This window comes from Nerophis lumbriciformis, linkage group LG24 (genome assembly GCF_033978685.3).
Source record: "Nerophis lumbriciformis linkage group LG24, RoL_Nlum_v2.1, whole genome shotgun sequence".
Classification (NCBI taxonomy): Eukaryota; Metazoa; Chordata; class Actinopteri; order Syngnathiformes; family Syngnathidae; genus Nerophis; species Nerophis lumbriciformis.
In genome coordinates, this window is record NC_084571.2 from 23,916,960 (window position 1) to 23,944,154 (window position 27,195).

Sequence of the window (27,195 nt, forward strand, 5' to 3'; positions counted from 1 at the left end):
TGCATCTATAATTATTTGATACTTGTTTATATTGACAAATGTGCTGTTTTACATTGCAATATTGTTGTTGTTCAAGTTTATTTTGAACATACAGTTACAATATGAAACATCCCATATTTCACATATTTCCATTTTTTCATTACAACATGTTCAAAAAGGAGGAGGAAGTAGCCAACCTTGTTTAATTATACACATTTTTCACTTCATAGCAATTACTAACACATTTGTTCACTTACTGTTCTCAATTCGTAACACAAAATGTTTATAAGAATTCTTCTTCTTTGGACTTTGTTAACAGTGAGTTTGAACAGTTTCTGAAACTTGATCATATTAGTATGTTGTTTATTAATAATTTTCATAATTGTAATTCCACATATTGATATACTAAAGGTTTTAATTGTTCTACGTGCATACAAGTGTTTTAAGTTACATTTTCCCCAAGGTTATATTTCTCATCTGTTGTTGAGAATAATTGTTGTACATTCTTGGGTAGCAGGTTATAGTATGCTCAAAATCATTACATTTCAATAATTTTGGTTCAATAAAAAAGGGGTTGTGTGCTCTTTATATCCAACTTTATGTATTACTGTAACTGATCTTTTTTTGTAACACGATTAGTGAATGAAGCCTACTTTTGTAGGTATTTCCCCATATTTCTACATAATAATTCAGATATGTTCAATTAATTATTACATATGTCTTAGCTTGTGTGCTATTGTGTGTGTGCATAGCTGTTGTGTAGCTGCTAGCTCCTAGTAGCCTAAAGCTTACATTCAGAGTGTAAAACTTTTTTCTACTGAGGGCCACATCACAGTTATGGCTGTGCTGAGAAAGCTGTCTGTAACAGTAAATATATGTATAGTCACCTCATGATATTATTACCGTAAACTCAAGGTGTTTACTAAGTACAAATAAGAAGTAGAACTCTGATAAACATTTTGAACCTTATTGAAAATGAGATAATCACACCCATCTCACTATGGTAATTACAACCTATTCAACTATTTATTTTCTTAAGAGCTTTTTTATGTTTTATTCATGGTTTTAAATTGTGTGTGAATGTTGTCTGTCTATCTGTGTTGGCCCTGCGATGAGGTGGCGACTTGTCCAGGGTGTACCCCGCCTTCCGCCCGATTGTAGCTGAGATAGGCTCCAGCGCCCCCCGCGACCCCAAAGGGAATAAGCGGTAGAAAATGGATGTATGGATGTATGGATGGACGAATTTAGAACAGGAAATGAACAAATGGGTTAGTAATTGCTATAAAATGGAAAATAGTTAGGATTAAATAAGCTCTGCTTCTTCCTACTCCTTTTCGGACATGTTGTAAAGACAAACTGGAAATTGTGATGTATTATGTTGTAACTGTATGCATGTTCGAAATAAACTTAAACTATGAACCATATTATATATTTTTTTGACCTACAACTTGCTTTGAAATTGTAAGTATGGGTGACAAGCAGATTTTTAAGTATTCATGTTTTTTCTGCTGATATCGGACCGATATCCTATATTAACATCAAAACAATGCACATCTAAAGAAATATTTTTTTTAAATTGACTTGCATTGGCAGAAATACTCACTGTCTATTAATGAGTTCACATGTGTAATATATACAATTTTTTGGATTTTACAGATTCAACATTAAGTGGAGACATTGCTCTCTGTGAGCCTAAAACGGGACCAAAAGCACAAAGCATTGCAAGCTCACAGAAACAAGTATTCACTATTAAAGCTTCAGAACAGGTTTGTTGACAAAAGTTAAAAGTGCACACAACCTTAAAAGACATAAGGAAATGTATATATGTATACATATATATATTTGTGTTTATGTATATATATATATACATATATATATATATATATATGTATATATATATTAAGGGTGTAACGGTACACAAACATTTCGGTTCGGTACGTACCTCGGTTTAGAGGTCACGGTTCGGTTCATTTTCGGTACAGTAAGAAAACAACAAAATATAAATTTTTTGGTTATTTATTTACCAAATTTGTAAACAATGGCTTTATCCTTTTAACATTGGGAACACTATAATAATTCTGCCCACGTTAATCAACATTAAACTGCCTCAAGTTGTTGCTCAGATTAAATACAATGACAAAACTTTTCTTCTACATATAAAAAGTGCAACATTAAACAGTTTCAAGTCAACTCATCATGCTTAATTTATTACAGCATTTGGGAAGCCTGTAGTTGATTTTTATAAATGTTATATTTTTATCAACATATGATAGCAGGGACCCTGCCATTCAAAACTAGGCTGCTGCATTTCTATTATATAATATAATACATGTACGTAACTATAGCTGAAAAAATGGTACAATAGTAATAGGAGAGACTATTCATCCCTGAACACCATGGAGTTCATGTAGGCTTAATGATGCAGTTACATTATTACCGTATTTTTCGGATTATAAATCGCTCCGGAGTATACGTCGCACCGGCCGAAAATGCATAATAAAGAAGGAAAAAAACATATATACGTCGCACTCGAGTTTAAGTTGCATTTTTTTGGGGAGATTTATTTGATAAAATCCAACACCAAAAATAGACATTTGACAGGCAATTTAAAATAACTAAAGAACAGTGAACAACAGGCTGAATAAGTGTACGTTATATGACGCATACATAACCAACTGAGAACGTGCCTTGTATGTTAACGTAACATATTATGGTAAGAGTCATTCAAATAACTATAACATATAGAACATGCTATACGTTTACCAAACAATCTGTCACTCCTGATAGCTAAATCCGATGAAATCTTCTTCCTCGTTGTCGCTCCTGGTATGCGCCGCTTCCTTTCTTTCTGCTGCATATTTCACTACGTCCAGCTTGTAATCTGCAGTATATAATTTCCTTTCTGGTGCCATTTTTGTTCAGCCCTTCACAGTTTTTATAAATTACCGCCAATGTTGAAATAATCCATTTTAATAGCTACGGACATAGTAGCATGTAGCATCCCATGACCCACAATGCACTTCTGCCATGACCCACAATGCACTTCTGCCATGACCCGCCCCCACCGAATTCTTATTAGTTGACGTGTGTGTGACTATTGCTGACATTTGCTTTGTCTCTTACGCGAATGAGATGAATAATATTATTTGATATTTTACGCTAATGTGTTAATAATTTCACACATAAGTCGCTCTGGAGTATATGTCGCACCCCCGGCCAAACTATGAAAAAAACTGCGATTTATAATCTGAAAAATACGGTATATCAACTATCAGATACAGAAACTCTTCATTTAACATAATGTCCTTTTTTGCTGCTTCAACACAGCTCAATCAACACAGAAAAAGGTAAAGTGAAATAACAGACAGACAGGGCTTTGCTGTCCGTAACACACACACACACACCGCAAAATGAGCTAACGTTACGCTAAAAGCGAATTAGCCTTCACCTCAAGCCAGGACTGAGAGCGAGCTGAGCTGCCTTTTATATTTCTAGAAGGTCAACGGGCTCATTGTGATGTTACCAGTATTTGACTGGGAGGTGTTTATTATAATTTGGGGAGAGTCCGCTGCCTGATGCTTACCTGCTAAACGCTAAGCACTGACTACATGCGCTCTGAATACGCACTGCTGATTGGCTGTTACCGCTCTGAATACGTACTGCTGATTGGCTGTTACCGCTCTGTTTGTAACCAATCAGATGGTTGTGTGGGTGGGACAATGCTGGGTGCTGTGCAGAGTACTGACTGAGACACGCAGAAGGAAGCGGAGGTGGCTACCGGTACTTAATATGTTCGTGTGGAAACTCGTTCGGTACACCTCCGAACCGAACCGAAACCCCCGTACCGAAACGGTTCAATACAAATACATGTACCGTTACACACATATATATATATATATATATATATATATATATATATATATATATATATATATATATATATACACACATATACATATACATCTATGGGCAGCACGGTGGGTGAGGGGTTAGTGCATCTGCCTCACAATACGAAGTTCCTGGGTTCAATCCTGCGCTCGGGATCTTTCTGTGTGGAGTTTGCATGTTCTCCATGTGACTGCGTGGGTTCCCTCCGGGTATTCCGGCTTCCTCCCACTTCCAAAGACATGCACCTGGGGATAGGTTGATTGGTAACACTAAAAAAAATTGGCCCTAGTGTGTGAATGTGAGTGAGCCTACCGCCCGAATGCAGCTGAGACAGACTCAAGCGACCCCCCGCGACCCCAAAAGGGACAAGCGGTAGAAATGGATGGATGGATGGATATGTATGTATATGTATATGTGTATATATTATATATATACATATATGTATGTGTGTGTGTTTGTATATATATGTATGTATGTGTGTGTGTGTGTATATATGTATGTATGTGTATATATATATATATATATATATATATATATATATATATATATATATATATATATATATATATATATATATATATATATATACATATAAACATATATACCGGTATATGCATATATATGTACTGTGTGTACATATATACATATATGTGTATTTATATACAGTATGTATGTACATGTGTATATATATATATATATATATATATATATATATATATATAATGTGTGTGTGTGTGTGTATATATATATATATATATATATATATATATACAATTATGTGTGTGTGTGTGTATGTATGTGTGTGTAAAATATATATGTTTATACTTTTTTTTTTTTTACTTTGCAGGAATGGATTTGGGGTGTTCATGAAGATAAACAGTCAACTGGTATTTACACACTTCTAAAACACGCAATATTTAAAGACTTTATTCGACTAATAACATACATATACATTTTTTTTCGCAGATTGTGCAGAAAGTCAAATTGATCCTAAGCCATTTTGTGTTCTGAACACGTCTTTGGCGAATGCACAAGGAAAGTCAGCACTAAGGTTGGCCGCACCATCCCTGGTAAACGACTACTGTAAGAATATATCTGTGCTACTAAGCTAACAAGTCAGTGTTTCCCACAGGACTGTAATCTATTTGTGGCTGTGGGAGACGGTGAGGGTTGTGAGGTTAATTACTTTATCGTGTAATTTGCATAATTGAACAGCCCACAGCAGGACCCGCTGCTCGTTAACAGGAGCGTTTTTTGTGTTCCTTTCAAAAATCGGGAGATATCGCTTTTAAAAAAAAATTACATATAGCGATAAAGTTGCTAAATTGGCAACAATGATCCCTCCTGCTTTGTCCTCTTACTCTCTGGGAGACCAGATGTGTAAAAGGTAGGGGTGTTGCGATACGATTTAGATATTGTAGCCTTGTGTATTGATCGATACTCATTAATCTGACACAATATCAGCACGAATCATAATACATACTTTTATTATTTTGTTGTGTGGAATGTTAGAACAAGTTTGATCAAGTGATATTACTCAGAGAACAGTGGTAGGTATACAAAAAACTAACCTTGTGACAGACGTATGCTATCTTTAAATTGAAGCTGAGTGGTAATTTGTTTTTTTGCCAAAACCTAGTAGCCACAGTGGAGACTTTGTAGTTGTAAGTAATATACAATTATAATTATTTTATACTTTGACAAATGTTGTGTTTTAGACCGCAATATTGTTCAATGAAGGACTTGTGTGCTATTATGTGCTTAGCTGTTGTGCAGCTGCTCGCTCTGAGTAGCCTATAGCCTACCATGTTTACTAGGGTCGTGAATCTTTGAGCACCACAAGATTCAATTCGATTCAATTCTTAGGGGTAACAATTCGATTCAGAATCGATTCTCGATTTATAATCAATACTTGTTTAATAACATTTAATACAATTAACTACATTCTTCCATAAAATAGACAAACAGCTCTGATATATTTTTATATTACTTAATAGAAAACTGGTTTTGTTTAACAAAATGCTACCCAAACATTTAATAAAGTCAAATACAAATAAGGCAACAAGAGAATTATCCAACACTTCTCTTTTTTAAGTAAAATCTGTACATTGGATATGGGCATCTACATCCATCCATCCATTTTCCTACCGCTTATTCCCTTTTTGGGGTCGCGGGGGGTGCTGGAGCCTATCTCAGCTACAATCGGGCGGAAGGCGGGGTACACCCCGGACAAGTCGCCACCTCATCGCAGGGCCAACTACATCAACAATTTAAAAAAAAGTGTACATATATATATCCATCCATCTTTTTAGCAGGCTGAGCACACAAGCAGCGCAGTATGCTCACACAAGCAGCGGCAGTATGCGCAAAGTTTTACTTCTGACACCAATTGTATCGTCCAGAAGAAGTGCACACCAAGTCTGACGCTCATTTTAAACTTTTATTGAGCAACCTATACTAACACAGCTCAACTTATCTCGTTCCTTCCACACGCACGTCTATCCTCACTCCTCATTTCCGCAACTAAAGAACACAACATCAACTTCAGCAGGTCGTTACACTATATTCTTTAAACACAGCAACCTGTGTGCCACAAATTAAGCACACGGCTTTACCTTTAATTTCTGTAAAGAAATACTTGGCAGTCCATGTCTTGTTGAAAACACGCCATTCGTCATCAACTTTTCTTTTTTTAGCGTCTCGGGGATAACCGGGCATCACTTGTCTCTGTACACCTTCACTCACAGGTTACACACGGACATACGCCCATAAATAACACTTTTCAAAATAAAAGCAGCACAGTTGTATTGCACGCACGACGTAGATGTTTTTTTAAATTTATTTAGTAATTTGTGATTGCCGCTGTTCACAATCGCGCACGAGCATACGTCCACACGGAAGTAATACAAATAACGCTTTTCAAAACAAAAGCAGCACCGATGTATTGCACACTCGAGATAGATACTTTTTAAAATTGATTTTGTAATTTATGATTGGCCTCACGCGGGCCGGACAGGGACGTACAAAGGGCCGGATGTGGCCCGCGGGCCGCAGAATGCCTAGGTCTAGTCTAGTCTCTTACGTGAATGAGCTAAATAATATTATTTGATATTTTACGGTAATGTGTTAATAATTTCACACATAAGTCGCACCGCCGACCAAACTATGAAAAAAAACTGACTTATAGTCCGAAAAATACGGTACACACACACACACACACACACACACACACACACACACACACACACACACACACACACACACACACACACACACACACACACACACACACACACACACACACACACACACACACACACACACACACACACACACACACATATATATATTGTGATGTGCGGTCCCAAACCAACCTCCCAGAGACAGTTCTGTTTAAAGTTCAAACGCCGCAGCGTTGTTTTATTCAGTCAGTTTTCTGAATAAAAGGTAAACGTAAAGTTCTCCCGATTGGGGCTTCCATTGAAACAAACAAATTGTCACTTTTTCCATGTCTTGATCATGTCTCCTATATTGCCTGGAACATATAGCAGAGAAACCTCTGATCAGTGCAAAGTTCAATAAAACACAGCATTCAATGAATCAAACATCTTACACATTTAGCAGACTAATTTACAAACTATATTTCAGTGGAGCAACACACTTACCACCCGATGAAAGCAGACCTTTCCCAGCAGGGAGCCAGCCCCACAATGAGTCAAACACTGAGGTGCTGTTTAACTCAAACAGTGATTGCCAACCTGACACAGCTGCCTTGGGGCAGGTGGCCACACATCAGCCTGATTGAGGATAAAATTAGGGATGTACTTGCCTTCAATGACCACACCTAAAGAGTGGCGTAGTTTGACCCCCTGGTGCATGCTTTCACTGTGATGGCTGGCCCTCTGCCCAGTCTCACCTGTTCGGAGGTATTGTGATGCTCCACAATATATATATAAAACACACGCACACACACGCACACTCTGAATGTATACACACATCCTTACAGGTATATACACATATATACATAAATACATATATATATATATATATATATATACACACACATACATACATATATACATACATACATACATATATACACATCCATACATACATATATCCATACATATATACATACTGTACATACATATATATAAACACACACATATTTATATATATACACATATATATACACACATATATATATATATGTATATATACACACACACACGCACACATATATTATATATATATATATATATATATATACACACACACACACACACATATACATATGCACACACACACACACATATATATATATACACACACATATATACACACATAAATATATATATACTGTATATATACATATATATACTGTATATATATAGACACACACATATATATTTCTTTTTTCTCATATATATATATATATATATATGAGAAAAAAGAAATATATATATATATATATATATATATATATATATATATATATATATATATATATATATATATATATATATATATGTGTAAATAAATAATCGCAAATGTTACCCATTTGTAAATGACTAAATTAGAAGAAAAGAGCAATCTGGTGTGCTTATTGGAGGACATCTAACCTGTAAAGCACTTTGGTTCAATTTAAAAGTTGTCGTAAACGTGCTATATAAATAAAGTTGACTTGACTTGACTAGATGTTACCTGGCTGCCCAGCTTAGTACAAGTAAACACGCTTGCAGGACTGCTTGTATCAGAGCTAATGTAGGAGATTTTTGATGCAGGCCGATATCATTCAGTACTTGTTTTTTTTATGCTTCACGGTATCAATATCGGATGGTAACACCTCTACTTTAAATGTAATTCTCTACTTCCAAGATATCGGGATTATGTGTTTTAGCAAACCGCCATCCTGAAAACTTTTTGTATTTTTCCATTTTCCAGTTTTTATGTTTTAAGTTCATGTAAAAAGGGGCATTAAACCATAAAACAGGTATTAAAAAAACCTAATAAAATGTATAGGTTTTTCATTAAAAGTGCTGAAAAAAAATCTATATTTATTCATTCTAAACTGATTCATAATTTTCAAGAATAGCTTAAAAAAATTTGTTTTCTTTATTATTTATTTTTTTAAGATTACATTTTCAAACATTAACCTGTGACGTTTTTGATGCGAATACATTAAACATCAGCAGCCAGGAGGAGTTTTTGTAACCTGAACTTGTTCTAAAAAGGTTTCATAATAATTTTCATATCAAATAACTGCAAGCCGATATCATCTGATATTTGGACGCATCATGGTGGATGAATCAGCATTGTCTTCCTCTCTGACACCTTAGTTGTGGGACGTTGAACAAAGGCAAAAGGTGAGAACTCTGCCCTCGCACTTGTCCGTTGTCCGAGCGCTTTCCTGGAAACAGCAGCTTCTCAGCAGTTAAAATAGCAACAAAGCATTTCCCGTAAATATTATTGTGGTAACTGCGAGAAGTCATTTGATAGTAACTGTGACATTGTAGAACTGTTGTAGGACTGTAACAATGGGAAATTTGAATATTTCACCGTTATTGTGACAAAAATGATCACAGTTATCATTACTATCACGGTATTGTGCTTAAAAAGCTAGCTAGCGCTATGTTTATTAAAGGGCGATTTATCAATCACGGTTTCACGAAAATGTTATTATAAAATGGTAAAACTAACCATCAGGAGTAGGGATGATGTTCGAAAACCGGTTCTCCCGATGCTTTGATAAGAAAAGAACTGATTCCATGGATTCGAATCTCTTTTTGAGAACCGGTTCCCGAAGCCACTATACCGTATTTTCGCGACAATATGGCGCACCGTATTAAAAGGCGCCGTGTCAATTATGGGTGCAATTTCTGTATTTAACGCATAAATAGGGCGCAGCGTATTTTTGGGCGCAGGCATGGTTAAATATACGCTAGCATAAAACATACGCTAGCTTAAAACATACGCTAGCATGCATAGACGCTGTTTTCAAAAGGCAGCAGGAGCAAAGCAGAGTTGGGTTGTACTTTATTGAAGTATTTATCAATGTACTCACATTATTTTTTGATCAATCCTCATCCACAAATCCATCAAAGTCCTCATCTTCTGTGTCCGAAATGAAATGCTGGGCAAGTTCTCCATCAAACACGCCAGATTCCCTCTCCTCATTTTCAAAGTCAGTCTCGTTGCCGTGGGGCTCCTCGGAAAAAGTAAAAGCCAACTTCTCTTCCCCGTTGTGCGTTGTGGGGCTGGTCCCCTTCTTCTCCACAGTGTGCTTCACCGAGATGTCGAAAGTGAGCGGCACCTCGTCCATGTTGGTAATGTGTTTGTCGGCATTTTTTTTATTTACAACGCACATAGCAGCACTACATGCTCACTGGGGGCTTGCCTTTAGCGTCCTCTCTCTCCTGAAACCTTCACCCTTTAACGTCCGCATGCTGTCCTCAGTCACGGCCGCTTTTCCTCCATATAAACAGCGTGCCGGCCCAGTCACATAACATCTACGGCTTTTGGAACTCAGTGCACACACAAGGTACACACACAACAACCTATCTGGATTCAATAAGAGATTCGATAAGGAATTGGTTCGATAAAAGGATTCGATAATGGCATCGACATCGATAATTACTTAATGAATATCATCCCTAATTAGGAGTCTTACCACGGTTTATCAATAATTTGTAATTTTAAAGTTTAGATTGGGGTATGTCTGTCACAGGATGTTGGTGACGAACCCCAAGATGCAGAGACGGCAGGTTTGGTGCAGGAAAACATGATTTAATTTAACACTATAGCAAAAAACAAACAAAAGGGTACAAACAAAAGGCGCGCCCAAGGCGGAAATACAAACTTGGCTATGAACAAAAACTAGCACAAAGGCTAACTGGGACAGGAAACAAAAACACTTACTGTGACACGAAGGAACTATGACATGAGCAGAGTGAACAGAAGTAGACACAGCTACAACGATAAGTATTAATGACATTGACAATCATAATGACAATACTCCAGCACAGACTGGCTGGCAAGGCAGGTTTAAATAGCATCTGGCTGATTGACACCAGGTGTGGCCAGGTGCCAATCAGCCACAGCCGAGGGAAAACAGCACTCAGGGATAATAGCAGGAAACAACCAAAATAAGAGCGCTGACAGGAAACTAAGACAAACACAGAGGAAAAACTAAGATAACCAAACTGTCAGGGACAAGCCTGACATAGCCCCCCTTCCCATAACGGATACCAGACGTTCTAGAAACTCCCCCCCCACCCCCCCAAAAAAAACAGTCCAAAGTCACGGGAGGGTGGAGGGAGGACAAGGTGGTGGGCCGCCAGGCCAAGTGTCCCCGCAATCAGCGAGGAAGAGTCAGGTGGCGACGGCGAGTTGAATTGAATTAGTGAGGCGGTCGCCCATGAAACGACCAGAGGTTGGTGGCGCCCTCTGCTGCTGGCCCACCGGAGAGGGTGGTGGCGCCCTCTGCTGCTGGCCCACCAGAGAGGATGGTGGCGCCCTCTGCTGTCGGCTCACCGGAGAGGATGGTGGCGTCTGCCGGCCCACCGGAGAGGATGGTGGCATCTGCCGGCCCACCGGAGAGGATGGCTCCATCTGTTGCTGGCCCACCGGACTGCATGGTGGCGGCGTCTGCTGGCCCACCGGACTGCATGGTGGCGGCGTCTGCTGGCCCACCGGAGATGATGGTGCCGTCTGTTGCAGACCCACTGGGGTGGGAAGTAGCTGCCTTGACTTACATATGAACTTGAAGTGCCATCCCATTCCTAACTCATAGTGTTCAATATGATGTGGGTACACCTTTTGCAGCTACTACAGCTTCAATTCTTCTGGGAAGGCTGTCCACAAGGTTGCGGAGTGTGTTTATAGGAATTTTCGACCATTCTTCCAAAAGAGCATTGGTGAGGTCACACACTGATGTTGGTCGAGAAGGCCTGGCTCTCAGTCTCCGTTCGAATTCATCCCAAAGGTGTTCTATCGGGTTCAGGTCTGGACTCTGTGCAGGCCAGTCAAGTTCACCCACACCAGACTCTGTCATCCATGTCTTTATGGACCTTGTTTTGTGCACTGGTGCACAGTCATGTTGGAAGAGGAAAGGGCCCGCTCCAAACTGTTCCCACAAGGTTGGGAGCATGGAATTGTCCAAAATGTTTTGGTATCTTGGAGCATTCAAAGTTCCTTTTACTGAACCTAAGAGGCCAAGCCCAATTCCTGAAAAACAGCCCCACAGCATAATTCCTCCTCCACCAAATTTCACACTCGGCACAATGCAGTCCGGAATGTACCGTTCTCCTGGCAACCTCCAAACCCAGACTTGTCCATCAGATTGCCGGATGGAAAAGCGTGATTCATCACTCTAGAGAATGTGTCTCCACTGCTCTAGAGTCCATTGGCGACGTGCTTTACACCAATGCATCCCACGCTTTGCATTGGACTTGGTGATGTATGGCTTAGATGCAGCTGCTCGGCCATGGAAACCCATTCCATGAAGATCTCTGCATACTGTACTGTGTATATATATATATATATATATATATATATATATGGCCGCCCGGATCTGAACCCAAGTGGTGTTTTGTTATTGGACTTTTGTGCTTGTCACAGATTGTCAATAACAAACACCATGTTCAAACATAAAGGTGTCCATATGTGCACTTGGCACCAGGACACCCTAGGCCGCAGTTCCATGATCGACTTTGTAGTTGTGTCATCGCATTTGCGGTCTCATGTTTTGGACACTCGGGTGAAGAGAGGGGCGGAGCTTTCTACCGATCACCACCTGGTGATGAGTTGGCTGTGATGGTGGGGGAGGATGCCAGACAGACCTGGCAGGCCCAAACGCATTGTGAGGGTTTGCTGGGAACGCCTGGCAGAGTCTCCTGTCAGAAAGAGTTTCAATTCCCACCTCCGGAAGAACTTCGTACATGTCACGAGGGAGGCGCTGGACATTGAGTCCGAGTGGACGATGAAGTTACTAGTTACTTTATTTCAAAAGTAACTCAGTTACTTACACCAAAAAGTAATGCGTTACTGTGAAAAGTAATGTTTTAGTTTTTTTTTAAAAGCTCCCATTAATGCCCTTTTAGCCTTCATTTCAGTTATTGCACTGGAGAATAATACAATCTGTTGATCAACTTGACATGCATTTGCTTCACTGAACTCTGCTAAGCAATGTGGTCTACATACAACACACAAAGACAAATATATGTTTCAAAGGGACAATTTATTTCAGGCCAGAACAAATTGATAAAACTATTTTAAATAGCTGCAACATAACATACATAAGTAACAAACAGCATAATAACAACATAGCTGTAATCCTGGCTTCACCTAAGGAAGGCACACGTGACATACACAAAGCCTAACCAGGCAGATTTGAATTGTTGTTTTGGGCAGTAGACGGGATCTTTGATCCAAGACACAACTTACATTTAACTAAAATGTTCTTTTCTTTGTGCTCGACAAAAGAAAAGAAGTGAGAATATCTCATACTTGCCAACCCTTCTGAATTGCAGTGCCTCTCCCGGGACAACCATTCTCCCGAATTTCTCTCGATTTCCAGCTGGACTTAAGGCACGCCCCCTCCAGGTCCGCATGGACCTGAGTGAGGACAGCCTGTCGTCACATCCGCTTGGCCAACCAAAAATTAACCACAGAACACTATACCAAAAAGTAACCACAGAACACTATACCGTATAGTGTTCTGTGGTTACTTTTTGGTTGGCCAACGGTTTACGTTGTACTGCGCACCCCCCCTCCCCACACCCAGACACACACACAGCGCGCCTCTTGTGACACAAGAGATTTAGAAGCACGACACTGCAGCGCTGCAATAAAACACACTCAGATCTTCTTTTTGTAGCCGATACTACATAAAAAATAACTTAAAATAACGCAGTAACGCATCATGTAGTAACGGTAACTGAGTTACTGAATATAAAAAATAACGCGTTAGATTACTAGTTACCGCCGAAACTAACGGCGTTACACTGGTCGAGGCGGCCGATTGGAGCTGTGGCCGCAAGGTGGTTGGTGCCTGTCGTGGCGGTAATCCTAGAACCCGCTGGTGGACCCAGCGGTAAGGGATGCCGTCAAGCTGAAGAAAGAGTCCTATCAGGCTCTTTTGGCTCATAGGACTCCGGAAGCAGCGGACAGGTACCGATAGGCCAAGCAGTGTGCGGCTTCAGCGGTCGCGAAGGCAACAACTCGGACATGGGAGGAGTTCGGGGAAGCCATGGAAAACGACTTCCGGACGGCTTCGAAGCGATTCTGGACCACCATCCGACGCCTCAGGAAGGGAAAGCAGTGCAATGTCAACACCGTGTATGGTGGGGATGGTGTTCTGCTGACCTCGACTGCGGATGTTGTGGATCGGTGGAGGGAATACTTCGAAGACCTCCTCAATCCTACCAGCACGTCTTCCTATGAGGAAGCATGGCCTGGGGAATCTGTGGTGGGCTCTCCTATTTCTGGGGCTGAGGTTGACGAGGTAGTTAAAAAGCTCCTTGGTGGCAAGGCCCCAGGGGTGGATGAGATCCGCCCAGAGTTCCTTAAGGCTGTGGGGCTGTCTTGTTTGACAAGATTCTGCAACATCGCGTGGACATCGGGGACGGTACCTCTGGATTGGCAGATCGGGGTGGTGGTTCCTCTCTTTCAGAAGGGGAACCGGAGGGTGTGTTCCAACTATCGTGGGATTACACTCCTCAGCCTTCCCGGTAAGGTCTATTCAGGTGCACTGGAGAGGAGGCTACGCCGGATAGTCGAACCTCGGATTCAGGAGGAACAGTGTGGTTTTCGTCCTGGTCGTGGAACTGTGGACCAGCTCTATACTCTCGGCAGGGTCCTTAAGGGTGCATGGGAGTTTGCCCAACCAGTCCACATGTGCTTTGTGGACTTGGAGAAGGCATTCGACCGTGTACCCCGGAAGTCCTGTGGGGAGTGCTCAGAGAGTATGGGGTAACGGACTGTCTTATTGTGGCGGTCCGCACCCTGTATAATCAGTGTCAGAGCTTGGTCCGCATTGCCGGCAGTAAGTCGGACCCGTTTCCAGTGAGGGTTGGACTCCGCCAAGGCTGCCCTTTGTAACCGATTCTGTTCATAACCTTTATGGACAGAATTTCTAGGCACAGTCAGGGCGTTGAGGGTATCTGGTTTGGTCGCTGCAGGATTAGGTCTCTGCTATTTGCAGATGATGTGGTCCTGATGGCTTCATCCGGTCAAGATCTTCAGCTCTCACTGGATCGGTTCACAGCCGAGTGTGAAGCGACTGGGATGGGAATCAGCACCTACAAGTCCGAGTCCATGGTTCTCGCCCGGAAAAGGGTGGAGTGCCATCTCCGGGTTGGGGAGGGGATCTTTCCCCAAGTGGAGGAGTTCAAGTACCTCGGAGTCTTGTTCACGAGTGAGGGAAGAGTAGATCGTGAGATCGACAGGCGGATCGGTGCGGCGTCTTCAGGAATGCGGACCCTGTATCGATCCGTTGTGTTAATGAAGGAGCTGAGCCGGAAGGCAAAGCTCTCGATTTACCGGTCGATCTTTGTTCCCATCCTCACCTATGGTCATGAGCTTTGGGTTATGACCGAAAGGACAAGATCACGGGTACAAGCGGCCGAAATTAGTTTCCTCCGCTGGGTGGCGGGGCTCTCCCTTAGAGATAGGGTGAGAAGCTCTGTCATCCAGGAGGAGCTCAAAGTAAAGCCGCAGCTCCTCCACATCGAGAGGAGCTAGATGAGGTGGTTCGGGCATCTGGTCAGGATGCCACCCGAACGCCTCCCGAGGGAGGTGTTTCGGGCACGTCCGACTGGTAGGAGGCCACGGGGAAGACCCAGGACACGTTGGGAAGATTATCTCTCCCGGCTGGCCTGGGAACGCCTCGGGATCCCCCGGGAGGAGCTGGACGAAGTGGCTGGGAAGAGGGAAGTCTGGGCCTCCCTGCTTAGGCTGCTGCCCCCGCGACCCGACCTCGGATAAGCAGAAGAAGATGGATGGATGGATGGAAAAGTAAAATATTTATGTGCTGCATTATTAGATAAGATTAAGGTTTAAAATATTTTTTTAAATATATCATATTTATATTTGTTGCATTATTAGATAATATTAAGGTTTAAAAAGATTTAAAAAATAATATATTTGTTGCATGATTAGATAATATTAAGGTTTAAAAGATTTAAAAAAACAAAACAAGTATATTGTTGCAATATTAGATTAAGGTTTATATTTTAAAATGTAATATTTATATTTGTTGCTTTATTAGATTATATTAAGGGTTAAAATATTTCAAAAGTATAATATTTATATATACACATATATATATATATATATATATATATATATATATATATATATATATATATATATATATATATATATATATATATATATATATATATATATATATATGTATACATATATTAGAAATATATTTTTTAAGGATACATTTTTGGATTAATAGCATTTATTAACTACTATTGATAATATTATTTGAAATGTTTTTTTGGGGTTTTCCTTTTTTTTAGTATTGTATTAGTATGTATACTCAGTTGCTTTGTAAAGTATTGTAAAGCTGTGATTGGATTTAATGGGTTGATTAAATTATTTGTGTTTTTATGCTTTGGCAGTGGATCGGCCCTGGGAAACATCCATCATCATGACCCTTGGGCTCCAGCTCTTCCAGTGGGCGCTGTCGTCCAGCAGGGGGGCGTGTGCAGCCTTGAATGGTCACTGGGTGACGAGTGGCTGGCGAGTGGGTCCCCTGATGGCCTCCTGCACGTTTGGGATGACATCATGGGCCTCGCAGGGTCACATCAGCCAGTCGCCACAATGCAGCAACCAAGCGCTGTCAAGGTGATGGCGTCCATCAAAACAGTGTACAGGAAGAGTGAATGTGCGTAATGTCGTAAAATATTGCGTTCATTCTTAGGCAATGGGATGGTGTCCATGGCAGAGAAAGATGATTGCCACAGGTGGAGGATGGAAAGACGGGAAGCTTCGGATTTGGGACACGGAGTCAGCGACTTGTGTGACTTCTGCAGACAGCAACTCCCAGGTGCTCTAAAGTTGACCCAAGCACTGAGCGCTGTGAAAAATACCCCGCAGACTTTTTGTGTTGTGACTCCGACTTCAGATCTGCTGTCTTCGCTGGACAGACGCCACCAGACGCCTGTTCACGGGGCACGGGCGCCCCCATCACAGTGCCATCTGCTGGGAGTGGGACTTATCTTCACTTAGGCCAAGACGTCACCTAGCTGGTAAAAAATAACACATATTTTGTTGAATATGAGTGTTAATGTTGTCTGTCTATCTGTGTTGGCCCTGTGATGAGGTGGCGACTTGTCCAGGGTGTACCCCGCCTTCCGCCCGAATGCAGCTGAGATTGGCTCCAGCACCCCCCGCGACCCCGAACGGGACAAGCGGTAGAAAATGGATGGATGGATGGATGGATGTTTGATTCTCAAAAGTAAACTTGCATGCTTCCTCCCCAAAGGGATATAGTATTTCTGAAGTACCGCCCTTAAAAAGCCCCCAAAAATAATTTCTAATAAAAATAATTAAGAACTATATTTTGGCTTTATTATTGTAAAATGTACTTTTTTTTTTGCACTTTTAGTGTCTTAAAATTAGATGTATTTTGTTTGGATTGGTAAAAATATTTTAAAAATTGTGTTTACAAAAATCAAACAAAATATTAGTCGTTTGAATAAAAGAATAATGAATAAAAGAACACTGCGAATAGCAATCCACAGAACAATTGAAGAGACAATATAAATACAACACAAAAAGGACAAACAAATGAATTTAGTATCAATAATAATAATAACATCAATAACAGTGATTAAAAATATTAAACAACAACAAACAAAAACACTAAATGGTCCCTAGTGTGTGAATAGTGTCTGTCTATCTGTGTTGGCCCTGTGATGAGGGGGCCAGGGTGTACCCCGCCTTCCGCCCAAATGCAGCTGAGATAGGCTCCAGCAACCCCCGCGACCCCGAGAGGGACAAGCGGTAGAAATAGGATGGATGGAACAACAAACAAATAAACACTGTAGTTATTTTTATTATCGTTACGCAAGTTAAAAAAAGTTGTATCGTCTTTAAAATTCCCTTTTCTTTCGTAATATTCAGACTTTATTGTGAGAAAAAAAATCAGATTTCACATTTTTATAACTTTTGTCTTGTAAAATTATTATTTTTACACATTACCTTTGACCCTTGTTAAATACTAACTTTAATTTCAAATTGTAGCTTGTAGTATTTCAACTTTATTCATGTAAAACGTGGGGAAAAAAATGTTGCAATATGAAAACGTTATTCTTACCTAATACTGTGACTTGATTCTCTCCTAAATTATCATGTTTAGCAACTTTATACTCATAACATTCTTTATTTACCTGTAAAATTTACATTTCCCCCCTGCAAAAATTAATTACAATTTTTGGGGAAATGTTTATATTTTTCTCTTCTTCATTCTTGTAAAACGACAAGATTTGCTGATGTTATTTCCAGCTTGCCAGTAATCCTCCTCATATCAAACCACAACCAACCCTGCAGGCACAAGACATTGAAACAACGTTGAGAACTTGTTGAATTAGGTCCTGACGTAGAGCAACTCAAACCTGACGTTGAAACAACATGATTTTTGACAACGTTTAATCAATGTTGGGTTCTGACGTTGATTTGACCTTTGAAATTTGGTCATTTCCAACAAATATTCTACAACACAAATACAACGTTGAAACAACATGCTTTTTGACTAGGTTTATACAATGTCAGGTTCTGACGTTAATTTGACCATTGAAATTTGGTCATTTCCCAACCAATATTCTACAGCATAAATACAACGTTGAAACAAGATGCTTTTTTACGACGTTTAATCAATGTCAGGTTGTGACGGTGATTTGACCGTTGAAATTTGGTCATTTCGCAACCAATATTCTACAACTCAAATACAACATTGAAACAACATGCTTTTTTACCACGTGTATTCAATGTCAGGTTGTGATGTTGATTTGACCATTGAATTCTGGTCATTTCCCAAACAATATTCTACAACACAAATACAACGTTTAAACAACATGCATTTTTGACCACGTTTAATCAATGTTGGGTTGTGACATTGATTTGACCATTGAAATTTGGTCATTTCCCAAACAATATTCTACAACACAAATACAACGTTGAAACAACATGCTTTTTGACGTTTATTCAATGTCAGGTTGTGACGTTAATTTGACCATTGAAATTTGGTCATTTCCCAACCAATATTCTACAACACAAATACAATGTTGAAACAACATGCTTTTTGACAACGTTTAATCAATGTCGGGTTTTGATGTTGATTTGAAATTTGAAATTTAAATTTGGTAATTTCCCAACAAATATTCTACAACACAAATACAACGTTAAAACAACATGCTTTTTTAACAACGTTTAATTAATGTTGGGTTCTGACGTTGATTTGACCTTTGAAATTTGGTCATTTCCCAACCAATAGTTTACAACATAAATACAACGTTGAAACAACATGCTTTTTGACGACGTTTAATCAATGTTGGGTTGTGACGTTGATTTGACCATTGAAATTTGGTCATTTTCCAACCAATATTCTACAATACAAATACAACGTTGAAACAGCATGCTTTTTGACGACGTTTAATCAATGTCGGGTTCTGACGTTGATTTGACCATTGAATTTGGTCATTTCCCAACCAATACTCTACAACATAAATACAACGTTGAAACAACATGCTTTTTGACGTTTATTCAATGTCAGGTTGTGACGTTGATTTGACCATTGAATTTTGGTCATTTCCCAACGAACAACAAATACAATTTTTTTGCAACGTTTAGAAGTCAGTTTTAAAAAACATCTATGTGTAATCAACCTTGTATTAATGTCTTGTGCCTGCTTAACAGCTGCCGATGACCTCATCATTAAGATATTTTCTTCCTTTTTGGGGGCCGACTTGCTCGCATCACCAAGGCTGCAGCAAACATTTGTGATAAGGTCGCATTTTTGTGTTGTGCCAAAGATACCCGTAGATCACCTTGAACTGCTATCATTTAGCACATGTTGTGCATGAAATGTCAAATATCAAATGTAATTTTGCCAGGTCATTCAAACCGTATCTTGCACGTGGCTGCAAACCCTGATGCTTGCCAGCTGTTTACTGTCGGAGCGGACCAATGCTTTAACGTCTGGGACGTCTGATTTCCACCGTGTGGTCTCCACTTTGTGAGAACCTCTCACTAACACACACTTCCTGTTGCTTTACTCAACCATCTCAACTTGCAAAGCACTTTCTTTTCTTCTGAGGGTGGCAAAGAAATACAATGAAAATGGTGCCATACTTAAATATCTTGAACTTATGTTTATTTTTTGTCTGTATTGTCTGTATATTTAATTTTGACTCTTTAAAAATCCCAAATAAATTCCAACTTCTGCACCCAACTTGTATTTTATATTTAAATCATTGATGTTGTACCCTGGAAAAAGAAGAGTTCCAATTAATCACTGAGGGCCCACACACCCTTATAGAGGGTCAAATGGGACAAAAATAACTGAATAAATACATATTTACATAATGACTTAAATGTGTCATTTATTAATTATGTTTGGAATTGAAAACATAAATGTGTGTCATTAATTTATTTTATGTAAAAATACATTTATTTTAATATTTTAATTATGTAATTGTTACTAATGTTTGATTTAATTTTGTCATTATTTCAAAATTCAAATAATTATTCCAATATTTAATGAAGTGTTAAACTATTTAATTATGTTCTGATTTAATTAATTTAATAATTTATTATTAATTACCTATAATTGGAAATAAATATATAGATGTGTTAATAAATGTGTCAATTGATTTAATGTAAAAGTACATTTAATTATTTTGACATTGAATTATCTAATCACATTAATATATTATTGATTTGATTATTTCACGATTCAATTAATTATTCCAATATTTAATGAAGTGTTTAATCATTTAATTTATTTTTGATGTCATGATAGAATTATAAAATTATTTATTTTATGATTTAATTGTTTCATAATTTCATTTATATGAATGTTTAATTATGATTGAAATTAAATATATAGATGTGTTATTAAACATGTCACTTGATTTAATGTAAAAAAAATTAAATTTTGTTATTTTAATATTTAATCTAATCATTGAATTATTGATTTAATTATTTCATGGTTTTGATTATTTTACGATTCAATTATTTCAATGAAGTGTTCATTTAAATAATTATCGATGTCATAATTTCATAATTTTTTTTATGATTTAATTGATTATTTCATGATTTAAATTATTTTATTAATTAAAATTAGAATAGGTTTTTTATTACATGTTCTATTAATTTATTTAATGTAAAAGTCTATTCAGTATTTATGCAATTAGGTAATTATTTTAATATTCAATCAGGTACTTAATTATTTAGTTAAATATTGATTTCCTTATGTCATCCATCCATCCATCCGTTTCCTACCGCTAGTCTCGTTCGGGGTGGCGGGGGGTGCTGCAGTCTATCTCAGCTGCATTCGGGCAGAAGGCGGTGTACACCCTGGACGAGTCGCCACCTCATCGCAGGGCCAACACAGATAGACAGACAACATTCACACATATATTAGTTAAATATTTCATGGTTTATATAATAATTTCACATTTTACATACCTATTTCATGGTTCATTTAATTATTTTATGATTCTGTGCGCTGACGACACACGGTTCATGAATTAATTCAAGAAATCCTTAAACTAATAAATAAATCAATATCTATTTAAATAATTTAATGCACTTTTACATTAAATACATTTCACATTTAAAACACATTTATGTATTTCTTTCTGGTTTTAATCAATTTCTGACACATTTACGTTATTATTTCAAGATGTATTTATTTATTGACCCTCCATGTGCACAATTAATAGGATATTCAACAGGGTATTCATTCCTCTTGAGGTTGTTTTATTGCACGTCATGCTTTCTTGTTTAATTTGAACAACCCTTGTGCATCGTATCGGTTTCAACATACTCACGACTTTGGAGGTGGTGAGTGACGAGAAATGTCTCACATGAGAGCTACAAAACCACAAGACAAGTTTCGGAAGGAAAAACGTGTGGTGAAGACATTCTTTTGAAAAGTAGAACAAAGCCAGAAAGAAAGAGAGGATTTTACAAATTATTTAGCTTACTTTAAACAAAATTATTAAACATTTCTGCCAATAAGCTTAAATTTAGGACAGGTCATCCCACACATGCCTTTCATTTGATGTTTTATGTTACTCCCACAGTAATAATTATAGTATATTTGCACCACAATCATTTTTTTCACCTTGTGTAGGCTATTTAACAGTTTTATTAAAGCCTAGAATGTTGACTACTGATACTATGCTTTACCTACAACACAACATTTTGTCTTTATGTAAAAACATTTACAAAACCCAAAACCAGTGAAGTTGGCACGTTGTGTAAATGGTAAATAAAAACAGAATACAATGATTTGCAAATCCTTTTCAACATATATTCACTTGAATAGACTGCAAAGACAAGATATTTAATGTTCGAACTGGTAAACTTTGTTATTTTTTGCAAATATCAGCTTATTTGGAATTTGATACTTGCAACATGTTTCAAAAAATCTGGCACAAGTGGCAAAAAAGACTGAGAAAGTTGAATAATGCTCATCAAACACCTATTTGGAACATCCACAGGTCCATCCATCCATCCATCTTCTTCCGCTTATCCGAGGTCGGGTTGCGGGGGCAACAGCCTAAGCAGGGAAGCCCAGACTTCCCTCTCCCCAGCCACATCGTCCAGCTCCTCCCAGGGGATCCCAAGGCGTTCCCAGGCCAGCCGGGAGAGAGAGTCTTCCCAACGTGTCCTGGGTCTTCCCCGTGGCCTCCTACCGGTTGAACGTGCCCCAAACACCTACCTAGGGAGGCGTTCGGGTGGCATCCTGACCAAATGCCCGAACCACCTCATCTGGCTCCTCTCGATGTGGAGGAGCAGCGGCTTTACTTTGAGCTCCTCCCGGTTTACAGAGCTTCTCACCCTATCTCTAAGGGAGAGGCCCGCCACCCGGTGGAGGAAGCTCATTTCGGTGAATTGAGAGCTTTGCCTTCCGGCTCAGCTCCTTCTTCACCACAACGGATCGATACAGCATCCGCATTACTGAAGACGCCGCACCGATCCGCCTGTCGATCTCGTGAACAAGACTCCGAGGTACTTGAACTCCTCCACTTGGGGCAAGATCTCCACCCTTTTGAGGGTGAGAACCATGGACTCAGACTTGGAGGTGCTGATTCCCATCCCAGTCGCTTCACACTCGGCTGCGAACCTATCCAGTGAGAGCTGAAGATCTTGGCCAGATGAAGCCATCAGGACCACATCATCTGCAAAAAGCAGAGTCCTAATCCTGCAACCACCAAACCAGATACTCTCAACGCCCTGACTGCGCCTAGTATTTCTGTCCATAAAAGTTATGAACATAATCAGTGACAAAGGGCAGCCTTGGTGGAGTCCAACCCTCACTGGAAACGGGTCCGACTTACTGCCGGCAATGCGGACCAAGCTCTGACACTGATCATACAGGGAGCGGACCGCCACAATCACCCCATACTGTCTGAGCACTCCCCACAGGACTTCCCAGGGTACACGGTCGAATGCCTTCTCCAAGTCCATAAAGCACATGTAGACTGGTTGGGCAAACTCCCATGCACCCTCAAGGACCCTGCCGAGAGTATAGAGCTGGTCCAAAATTCCACGACCAGGACGAATACCACACTGTTCCTCCTGAATCCGAGGTTCGACTATCCGGCGTAGCCTCCTCTCCAGTACACCTGAATAGACCTTACCGGGAAGGCTGAGGAGTGTGATCCCACAATAGTTGGAACACACCCTCCGGTTCCCCTTCTGAAAGAGAGGAACCACCACCCCGATCTGCCAATCCAGAGGTACCGGCCCCGATGTCCACGCGATGTTGCAGAATTTTGTCAACCAAGACAGCCCCACAGCCTTAAGGAACTCTGGGCGAATCTCATCCACCCCTGGGGCCTTGCCACCAAGGAGCTTTTTAACTACCTCGGCAACCTCATCCCCAGAAATAGGAGAGCCCACCACAGATTCCCCAGGCACTGCTTCCTCATAGGAAGACGTGTTGGTAGGTTTGAGGAGGTCTTCGAAGTATTCCCTCCACCGATCCACAACATCCGCAGTCGAGGTCAGCAGAACACCATCTCCACCATACATGGTGTTGACATTGCACTGCTTCCCCTTCCTGAGGCGACGGATGGTGGTCCAGAATCGTTTCGAAGCCGTCTGGAAGTCGTTTTCCATGGCTTTCCCGAACTACTCCCATGTTCGAGTTTTTGCCTGCGTGACCGCTGAAGCCGCACACTGCTTGGCCTGTCGGTACCTGTCTGCTGCCTCCGGAGTCCTATGAGCCAAAAGAACCCGATAGGACTCTTTCTTCAGCTTGACGGCATCCCTCACCGCTGGTGGACAGCGGGTTCTAGGATTACCGCCACGACAGGCACCAACCACCTTGCGGCCACAGCTCCAATCGGCCGCCTCGACAATAGAGGTATGGAACATCGTCCACTCAGACTCAATGTCCAGCGCCTCCCTCTGGGCATGTTCAAAGTTCCTCCAGAGGCGGGAATTGAAACTCTCTCTGACAGGAGACTCTGCCAGGCGTTCCCAGCAGACCCTCACAATGCGTATGGCCTGCCAGGTCTGTCTGGCATCCTCCTGCACCATCGCAGCCAACTCACCACCAGGTGGTGATCGGTAGAAAGCTCCGCCCCTCTCTTCACCCGAGTGTCCCAAACATGAGACCGCAAATCCGATGACACAAATACAAAGTCAATCATGGAACTGCGGCCTAGGGTGTCCTGGTGCCAAGTGCACATATGGACACCCTTATGTTTGAACATGGTGTTTGTTATAGACAATCTGTGACGAGCACAAAAGTCCAATAACAAAACACCACTCAGGTTCAGATCCGGGCAGCCATTCTTCCCAATCACGCCTCTCCAGGTTTCACTGTCGTTGCCAATATGAGCGTTGAAGTCCCCCAGTAGAAGAGGGAATCACCCGGGGGAGCACTCTCCAGTGCTCCCTCGAGTGAATCCAAAAAGGGTGGGTACTCTGAGCTGCCGTTTGGCGCGTAAGCGCAAACAACAGTCAGGACCTGTCCCCCCACCCGAAGGCGGAGGGAAGCTACCCTCTCGTCCACTGGGTTGAACTCCAACGTGCAGGCTTTGAGCCGGGGGGGGCAACAAGAATTGCTACCCCAGCCCGTCGCCTCTCACTGCTGGCAAAGCCAGAGTGGAAGAGAGTCCAGCCCCTCTCGAGAGAACTGGTTCCAGAGCCCTTGCTGTGCGTCGAAGTGAGTCCGACTATATCTAGCCGGAACTTCTCCACCTTGCGCACTAGCTCAGGCTCCTTCCCCCCCAGCGAGGTGACGTTCCAAGTCCCAAGAGCTAGCTTATGTAGCCGAGGATCGGACCGCTATGTGCCCTGCCTTCGGCTGCCGACCAGTTCACATTGCACCCGACCTCTATGGCCCCTACAGTAGGGGCGGATTAAGAAATTTTGGCCCCCTGGGCCTGACATGGTCTTGGCCCCTCAACCCCGCGCGTGCACGCGCACACACACGCACGCACTATGCAAGAAATACTGTATACTGTGAACAGACATGCACACTGTACTGTACAGAAGAGTGCACATACTGCACACACACTATTAGGTATACCACACAGACAAGCACAGGTTTCACACAGACACAGGTAGGGGGAGGGGATAAATGGCCTAAAAATAAAAATTTTGGAAAATGATTACGCCCACTTCTGTGATGGTGCATTGGGTCATTTGAGAGATATTATGTATTGGAAGTCGGTACCTATCATGGAATAAACCCCCCACCCCACCCAAAAAACTAAATTGGACATGATTTTTGCCCCCTTTTCCTCCCTTCTATCATTAAAAATAAAATAATATCTTAGGAAAACACTTTGGCATAACGGCAGCTGTGCAGCAAATTGAGGCTCAAAGTCTGTATCTATTTTGTGGGAAAGCTTGAGGAGGAGAAGGAGAAAAGTAAAATGATAACACATGCATCGGAGAGCACCACAAATAAAGGTGTAGGCCAGTTCATGGTACAAGGGCTGCATGCAGGTCAAGATAGCCCATTTCCTCTGCCTGTCTTACCCATTCACCGAGAGACCACTGAGGACATAGAAATGCAAGTGGATATGGGGTTCGAAATACTGGCGTCGGTCAGAGGAGTCAATGTGGAGGATGTTTATAAACTTGTAGATGCACATATGACTGACAGCACAGAGCACAACAAAGGCTTTTCAAAGCTGTTGGCAGAGATGAACAACTTGGAAAAACCAGCAGGGCAGATCTTTTGTGGCACCCACACTACACTGGGCTTCAGCAGTGCCATGAATAAAGTGATGCGGTTGGCGGAGGCCGATATGAAGATGGAGCAAGTGCTACAGAGTTTCATGGTGGATCTGGATGTAGACAGCAAGAATGCTATAGTGGCTGGACAGGCACTGGACATGTCCTGAACTCAGTGTCAGACGTGGCTGCCGAATACTTGGATGAAGTGAAGCAGCTGACAGATCTCATGCTGCCCCATCTGAAGACTGTCCTGGCCAGGCAGAGGATGGACTATGGGATGGATGAGGAGACCTTCCCAATGGACCCTGTCAGTGAACAGGCTAGTAACATTGATGGCACCCCTGTGCACAACATTGGGATGGAGAGACAATGTGGCAAGGTGGACTACAGACTGAAGAAGTTGGGCACACTGAACGCAGTCAATAGGTCAATAATTTTACAGAAGAGCCAGGAGCTTCAGACGTTTCAAGGCAGCAGCACAAGCAAAAAGAGAGGTTGAACTCAACTGGAGTAAACTCATGAAGGCAAAATTCGAGAGTTGGGCTGACGAGAAACAAGAGATGGCTCAAAGACAGGAGAAGAAGAGACTAGACATGCTGGACACACTGAAATCTTTTGGTGGCCCCTTCACGATAGTGGGGAAGTTGAAAAGTTCCTTGTTGATGAAAGTCTGAACAAGAATGCAAAGCTGCAGAGAATGAAGCTTGAGGTTCAGTTTGCCAGAGAAAGCACCAAGCTTCTGCCTAAAGTCAATCCTATCTTCAGAATCCAGGTGACAGACAGTTCCCAGAAATGGCGAAAGTGCTATTCTCCCAGTCATAATGGATACTTAGAATTTTATGGTGGTGGTAAGTATTCATGAAAACAGGTAGCCTAACATTAGTG

At 40.9% G+C, this 27,195-nt stretch overlaps 1 protein-coding gene across 1 annotated transcript; it reads left to right on the forward strand.

Moving 5' to 3' along the window:
* Positions 1-15,779: 15,779 nt before the first annotated feature.
* Positions 15,780-20,220, forward strand: LOC133620628 (cell division cycle protein 20 homolog B-like). The gene is made up of 5 exons (XM_061982219.1): positions 15,780-15,882; positions 16,500-16,725; positions 16,802-16,927; positions 17,006-17,129; positions 19,995-20,220. Exons 1-5 carry the CDS (start codon positions 15,863-15,865, stop codon positions 20,090-20,092), a joined length of 594 nt encoding a protein of 197 aa, XP_061838203.1. The 5' UTR covers positions 15,780-15,862; the 3' UTR covers positions 20,093-20,220.
* Positions 20,221-27,195: the final 6,975 nt, after the last annotated feature.